General features: G+C 46.4%; 1 protein-coding gene across 1 annotated transcript; it reads left to right on the forward strand.

Moving 5' to 3' along the window:
• The first annotated feature begins 1,285 nt into the window (after nt 1-1,285).
• Nucleotides 1,286-8,430, forward strand: LOC133350432 (uncharacterized). The gene is made up of 2 exons (XM_061564773.1): nt 1,286-1,499; nt 5,958-8,430. Exons 1-2 carry the CDS (start codon nt 1,286-1,288, stop codon nt 6,680-6,682), a joined length of 939 nt encoding a protein of 312 aa, XP_061420757.1. The 3' UTR covers nt 6,683-8,430.

The following is an 8,430-nucleotide window of genomic DNA, read 5'->3' on the forward strand; positions in this document are numbered from 1 at the left end:
ACATGGTGCCTGATGAAAATTTGATGTGATTTTTTTCTGATAACCAGTTTTTAAGTTGGAACATGAATTGTTACCTAATATTAGCTATTGACGCCCAGACAAACCTTTCAGTAAAAAAAAACGCATTGCGACACGAACGAATTTCTTTCAAAAGTAAAAGTACATGTATGAAAAAAAATGCCAGCACAACGCAATGTGAGAAGGTTAGTTTTTGTTCCTTGTTGACCGCTGCCAACGCAACATCACCAAATTATTTCTGTCTAATCCGTACATAGTTCAGCAAGGTGAAGGACGCACGCCTTTTGCACATTCACCACTTGGTGGTGTAGTGTTCTCAGTGCATTGTTTAGCACCCTCACCGAGGCACTGTATATAGGGACACGTGTGGCCAATAAGTGACCCCCACATGAGGACCTTGTGTTGCAGCAGCAGCAGCTGTGTGGCCCATATTTGGCGGCTTGCAACAATGCGCGCTTGCATTGCTTGCGCACTGGCCAATTCGGTGCCCCCCCCCCACCACCTCCTCGTTGACAGACGCTTCGTTCAGGGGGGGGGGGGGCTCAACGTGTGCTCGGTATGCACCGCTTGCCCCTGCACTCTCCAAGCGCCCTCGGGCTGCCCTCGCTCAAACTATTTCAAACACACCCTCCTCGCACGCTCAGGAATGGCAGAGGGAAAGAGGTGGGGTGAAGGGCAGGGGGGGTGGTGAGGAAACACTGACTACCGTGCCCCGCAGACGACTCAAACAAAATAATGTCACGGTGTTCGAAATTAATTCGTAGTTTTTTTTTCGTAAGCGTCGCGAACGAGATGATGATGATAATAACGCATCACCGCGGCCGCGGAGTAAACACGCGTGTTGTGCCAGCTGTGAGTATTTTTTGTTGTGCAGCCGCGTGTGGCGTGGTGGTGTTTGGGTTGATGGTTTTTGAGTGACGCCCCCCCCATTCCATCCCCACCCCACACACACCCCACCCCACGCCCCCCAATCCCATCCCACCCCATGCCCCCCCATCTGATCCCACCCCACGCCCCCCCCCCCATCCCATGTCCCCCCATCCCATTCCACCCCATGCCCCCCACCCCACGCCCCCCAATCCCATTCCACCCCATGGCCCCCCCCCCATCCCATACCCCCCATCCCATTCCACCCCATGCCCCCCCACCATCCCATGCCCCCCCATCCCATCCCATCCCACGTCCCCCAATCCCACCCCATCCCACCCCATGCCCCCCACCCCATGCCCCCCCCCCCATCCCATGCCCCCCCACCCCATACCACCCCATGCACCCCACCCCCATCACCCCGCCTCCTGCACCATCGCTGTGCGAACTCACGCACAGAGAAGATCACAGCAGCAAGTGGCAGCGGCAGCAGCAGCGGCAGCGTCTGGTGGTGGTGGTGGTGGTGCTGTGGAGGAGGAGGTGTGCGCGCGCGTTCTCACCGCCGTGGTTCCACGACCATCTTCTCAACGCCACCATGGAGGGGACACACTCAGGTGGGTTCCGTCCCTCTCCAGGGGGAGGTTTGCTCGCCTCTTGCGCCGTGAGAAGCTACCAACCCCGAGGTTGCTCAGGATGGGATCTTTTTTTTTAGGAGCGCTCTTGTCAACCAAACGCAAGTTGTTCCGGCGACGTTCGAGTTGATAGGTTTTTTCACGTCTCCTGCGGTGTGGTTTTTTTATTGACCTCTCCCGGATTCTTTAGTCGCTGCCTTCAAAGGTTGTTCTTCCTTTCATGCAAGCAGCTGTCCGGCTTTACTGCTAGTGTTATCAGGTGTCCGCTTTCGCGAGTTATTTTCTGTGAATTATTCAGTGCAGAACATGTGGTTTTGGGCGCACTTCGTTTGAACGACGTCAACCTGAACGTGTACGATATTCATTTTGTGTTACCACGTTTAGATATAATTGGATGCTGTGCAGTGTCACTTCCCATTCTTTGTTTAGTCCATTATTTCCAAAGTTTAGCGTTATTAAACAAGATGATGAACACATTTGGAACTATCCCTGAAAATGCAAAATATCGTATTTGTATACCACATCTTCAGCTTCCTAGCTCATTGTTTTTACGTGCTATGAAGAAGGGCCGTTGCCCGAAACGTCTGATGTTAGTGTTTTTAATACGGTGTAATTGACGAATGCATTGAGTTCCTAGTTCATTGCTGCGTTCTTACGCCATGCCAGTGATCAGATAGATAAGCACAGGTGTTTGACTATTTACCTCGCCATTATGACACCCTTTAGACTTATAAATTATATTTAAATATCTCCAATGTATCTGATTGTCTCTGAATAGTTGATTTAAATATAAATGTTTAGTACAGTGTCGTGCTATAATGATTGCTTATTAGACTGCCTCGCCACAGGACTGCTCGGGCTCTTTCTGCTTAACTGGTTTTCAGAAGCCATTCCACAACTTACCCGTACAGTGTGTCTAGTTTTATGCAATTGTACATATGCTACGCGTGCAAACATGTTTGTCGATCAACTGCTGGATGAAAGTCCTCTCCACACCAGTGCAAGTCATCGGAGAAATATGGCCATACTTCACCACGCTGGTCGGTGCAGATCGGTAAATGTGCTTGCTGCTTAGTAGTTGGAGAGCATGAACCACGGTGGATTTTGCTCCACTGCCACCCGCTGACAAGTTAGCCCCACAAGCAGCCTACTACACCTTTGATCTGCTATGTCCACCGTGGTCACCCATTCAAGAAGCATTGACCATGACCAGGCTTCACTCCCAAAATCTGACAAGGTTGGGGGGAGGGATGCATTCCAGACAATTTAGTCATAGAATTATGTTTAAGCAATACAAATAACTGAAAGGCCTACACGTTTTGAAACTCTGGTAAAATGTTTATGCCCATAGGAATACACAGAATGTGTTTCATTATCAAATTCCAAAAACGTATGTTTGGTCGCGTGATGGCGAGAAATTTGAGGCATTTTCTTCAGGTAGCCTGGGAGGGGTCAGACAACAAGGAATGCTGTTGCTAGGAGAGCTGCGGCTTCTCCGTTGGATAATTATCACCTCAAGTCATCAAATCCCTCTTGAGTCAGCAATGATTGTATATTTACTCATTCCCTGGCATCGAACACGGCTGTGTTAATCTACATGTGACACAAGGGGAGTGCTGTGGTCCGTTTCTCTGAGGAACACACCCATGGTGCATGCGTATGCTTTAGAAGGCCACATATCATCATAGTCTGCCATGATCAATCCACTGCTGGATTAACGTATCCCCAAGCTACCGCCATCTCTCGTGATGCTGTGGTGTAACAATCCCTACCTATCGCCTGCACACGAGCAGATTTAATCGGCTGCATCCCATCGGTGGACGTCCTGGCAGGTGTGTAAATATGTTTTGGCTGCCACTCCATTATTATTATTGATCATCGGTCATCATTTCTCAGGGACGTGTCCTGCCCGATGGCGGTACAGGCCAAAAGCTGTTCGTGTTTCATGGAAAAGTGTTCACAGCTCTAAAATGCTCAATTTCCCAGTCTCAGAAGTCCGTACCGGGCATGGTTGGAAAATTCTCACCCAATAAGAGCCGTAAGCATGTCCGACCGCCAGCTGCTACTTGGAACGGAAAATGTTATTCGCAGTGTGCACTGCTCGTGTGTGAGACGTTGCACCATCCACAGACCATGGCCTGGACTCACGGATGCCTTCCCTATGATGATTATAAGGTCTCCGATATCAAATACTAAACATAAACCAGAGGCTCGTGATGCTGGTCCTCAATGGCTGCCACCCTGGCAGGTTTAATAGATCACTTGAAATATCCAAGTGCTTAAGGGCTGAGCACAGTGGCAAATGACTAATGAACCGTTTGGGTTCACTTAAGAACTACTATAATTGAGTGCCGAGTTAGAAGGAAAATCAGAAGCCACTTCAACTTTGGAGGACCTTGCAAAATCAACCAGCTTAGCAAAGATGTGTAGCATTTTTTCAAACGTAGTCTTTTTTTTCTGTCTAACAATAACTTGCTTTTGTTTACTGATGGAGATGAAGGACGTTCATAATAATGTTGTTTTCAACATGTGTGTCCTGTAATGACTCCGTGATTACATGCGCGCCATTATGCAGTCGGGGTGTATTTATGTTGCCCAGTTTATACGATGCACACTCTCGCCGTGGTATGACGCGTGCAATTAAAACTTAATGGCAGGGCGAGTTTAACGCTAATTAAGAGCTTTACATATTACGTCAATGTTGTCATGTTGGAAACTCCCTTGCAGCGCTTTATATAAATGTTAGTCACTCTTTTAAACGGCTAAACTTGTATACAGTACAAAGAAAAGTTTTCATGCGGGTTTACACCATGTATTTTCAACAACACAATGTGTATACTTCGTTATTTACAGTACTACCAATGTACAGCCCTTTGTTAATCCACTGCCAAATGAGGCCACTGGCTGATGGTGCAATGTTTTTTCACGATATTTTACAGGAGGGCCCTGCTTGATACACACAGTACAAGGGAAATACAAACGCCGGGATGAGGCCCTCATCCAGCAGTGGATTGGCACAAGTGTTGTATGTCTACAAGGGAAATCAATCAATCTGCTTTCAGTTGGAGCTCTACCCACGTGACACCTGTAGATGCCAAATCCTTCTGCACTGGTTGTTGGTTCCAGTTAACCAGCGTTCATCTCGTTCTTTGTTTACCATTTTCCAGGACCCGCGTAAATGGCTGCCACACCCTATTATCCAATGCCATGCCATATATGTCATCTAGCCAGTTCAGGCAGCGCTCTTTGTTGACTGATGTAATTTATAGTTTTGGTCAATTGACAGTTCTCCTTATATTCTTGGTTCTTTCGGTAAATTTACGTAGAAGGGAAATAATAAAATAATAAAAATAAAACAACAATTCATTTTTATTACTTTATTATTTCCCTTCTACGTGACTTTACCAAAAGAACCAAGAATAGGAATCCCCTGCAGTCACGAAAGCTTTAAATCGAAAGTTCTCCTTATATTTGTTATCACAAAAACAGCCAGTCTGACACAATTGCCCTGCATATAGGAGTCAATTATATATATACAAATTTAATAACGATAATTTACAAAGGCTTTGGTCAAGAATAATAATGGAGTGATGGCCACACAATGGAACACAACCAAGATCAAGAGGGTTCCCACGGAGGAGTTGGAGTGATGAAATCTGTGTGCAGGTGCCAGGTTGATTCCAGAATCGTGAGAGTTTGCGGCAGCTTGCTTGCGGAAGCCTTCATCTCGCAATGGATTAACCATGGCTGATGTGTCACCATACTTCACCGTGCTGGTCGGTGTGGATTGGTGACGTATAGTTGAGTGGTGCCCACTACCAGTTCAGATATTGAGATACGATATTTAAACCAGCTGAGACGTAAGTTTGACGTTCCAGAAGTGCATAATTTCAGCAGCACCGCTTCAATACACACAAACTCTGACAGTGTCCCACCAGCAGTGCTGGGTTTTCCCGAATCAATGTTGGTGAAATCCCTTTCTTCCAGGCAAGGATCTTCTCTTTAAGCTATTGGGTCCTTTTTCAAAGTAAAATTATAATACATTACCCCGTAGCGTAAAGAGAGGCCTGTAAGATTGGCAGTTATCTGAACAGGTCCCAGGCCTCTGCTGGATTGACTCATCCTCTAATGAGTACCTGGTGCAGTATTTAAACTAGGCATGGTGCTGGACACCTACTTCCTCATGTATAGTTTTGACCTGCATAGGTGCTCACAAACAGCACTTGCCCCAAAAGTATATATGGAACATTTTTGTCTTTGTGGGGACTGATCCAGCGTTCGCTTATGCACTTCCTTGAAGGCCGTGTGGCTGATGGGTTGTGTGGGAAATATTTAAGTGTTAACTTCGTCTAGCATTACAACTTTAAGTTAGATACTCTTTCCCCACACGGCACTCCCACTCAACTCCTTAACCCTCGTCCTCCCATCCCTTTCAAACAGGGAAACAAAACGTCGCCGTGAGCAGTACCGGGACCACCGAATACGATGACTACGGTATGGCCACGGGGGGCCAAATGGACGACCCGGATGAGCAGGAGAGCTGCCGAGCGGGGCACCTGGACCCGGAGCCTACTTTGAAACAGCGTGCGGGCCGGTGGCTGGGCTGGTGGAGCGGCTGGTGGGTCACCTGGTGGCTCGGGTGGGCGCTGGGCTACGTGGAGATAGGGCTCATGGTGGGCTGGTTCACGGGCGAGCTGGGCATGCAGGCTGGCACGTGCTTCGGAAGGCTCATCCCGGCCGACATGATGGTGTGGTGGCTTGGCCTGTGGGTGAGCGCGGCGGCCGGAGAGCTGGCGGGCTCCGTGCTGCCGCCGTGGGCCGCAAGGAGCGTGGTGGCGACGCTGGGCATCTTCGTGGTGGGCTCGGTGATTGCGCTGCTGCAGCGGGCGTTGGGGCACGCCGGGCAGCTCATCCGCGACACCGTGCGGAAATACGTGCGACACTCGGAGGTGGAGCTGGTGGTGGACGTGATGTTCGGCCTCGTGGTGGGCGTCGCCGTTTTCTTGTTTTCTGTCACGGTGATCGTCTTCGACATGATCTACGAGTACGTGGGGCTGAGCTGGCCGGCACTCGGAGGCGCCTCTCTCGGGTTCTTCTTCGGCTCTGTCTGCTTGGCTTTTTACCGGACCCTCGTCAGCCCCCCGTGCAGCCAAACCAAGCAGTGACCCACTGGGCCCCCGTCAGGCCATGATACACTAGAGAAGCAATTCCCACACTTTACTTGCTTGCATACTAACATTGAAAAAAATATATATAAAACTGGATGCACCACCAAAAAGCATTTTCACAATACCCACTGAAGAATGTATACTGAACTTAAAGAATGCAGTATTCCTAAAGCCAATGGTTACAACATTTGTTGCAGAATACAAATATACCGTAAAAATGTATACAATTATAAATAATGCATACATTAAGCATGTATATGCGCATATGCAATTACTGCTTACCCGACTACATTTGGACACGTAAAATCATATACATTCATACACAGCTTCCTGTGTATATACAGATGCATCCTCTGATGCTTACATACAATACATATGTACAATACTAACTTTTTGGCGTGCCAATGTCAAACTTTATGGTACGCATACCGCAGTTTAAGTTTAAGAACCACTCCACTGAGGCAATGTTGGGGCACTTGTCACTGACAACACATTCACTATGAGCTACTGATGCAACTTGTATGTCACTGGAATAGCATGACCAATCTCCGTCTAAAAAACTAAAATTTTATTTTGTAGTAACTACTGCCGTGAAGGCTGCTGGCGATGATTACCCTGCAATTGCCCTGATGTATCATGGCCTTTAATCGTTCATTTCTGAACAAGCCAGGACATTACTAACGATAGCTATTGATGTACCGTGATGGTGATTTTTCAAATGAACATCTAAATATTACTTGATGACACCTTGTGCTGTATTTTGTGTTGCTAACAAGAATTATTTTAAATAGAGCAAATGCAGCATTAGACTTGTTTTTCTTTAGATAATTTTAACTTGATATGCTGCAATGGATTTTTGTGCAACAAATGGCAATGTTAAATATGCCCCCTATTATGGAATGATCATGAAAGTGTAGATTTACTGTATATGTGTTTCAAGTACTGCAGTATATTCGAGCTATAAACACGTTTGGAGACAGTATTAACTTTCGAGCAGTCCGTATATGTTCTTGTTGCGTGGTGAGTCCAAGTACGGTACAGCGAAATCCATTGTTGTAATATACTACGCTCCCATATCTATACATTTTGCCTTCATCCCACACTCTCCATCTACCTACAATCATGGTGAAATAGCTGCCATGACCCACATGGCATACCAAGGCCCTCATTCAGCAGTGGATTTGACAATAATGGCTATACAGTGTATTTGTATATGTGTTTTGTACAGATACAAAAGCACCCATTTTTTTTTTCTCTTCGTGTGTCTAAAATCCAGGATTCATGTGGCAGAATATTCGTGCATGCATGCGCCACTACCTGAATAAACCAAATTTCTTCCGTCACAAGCTTCAACTAATTAAAGCCAACTCGAGCGAGCTTATTTTGTTTATATTGTTTTGTTGGTTAAAAATAGATGAAATAGATGTTTACCTTTTAAGGTAACATCTATTTACACAGTACGTATAGGTAACATTTACAAGTACTGTGTAGGTATTAAATGGGAACAATGATTCATAACAGTGGATTATTTTATTTTGGGGCTTTATTAACATTTAGATTTTAAAAGTGTTGTGTTGTTTAAGCAAGTTCTGCACCCGCAGTAATTATGATGTAGTCACTGCAAGAACACCAATGAAGTGTGTATCATGACACGTAGAGTACTTGTTTGCAATGGTTGATGTGTAGAATATTCGTTTGCATTGGTGTCGTTCAATAAAGATGGTGTTTCAGAATGTATGAGGCAT

This window comes from Lethenteron reissneri, chromosome 33 (genome assembly GCF_015708825.2).
Source record: "Lethenteron reissneri isolate LAM-NWPU_2019-01 chromosome 33, ASM1570882v1, whole genome shotgun sequence".
In the NCBI taxonomy this organism is placed as follows: domain Eukaryota; kingdom Metazoa; phylum Chordata; class Hyperoartia; order Petromyzontiformes; family Petromyzontidae; genus Lethenteron; species Lethenteron reissneri.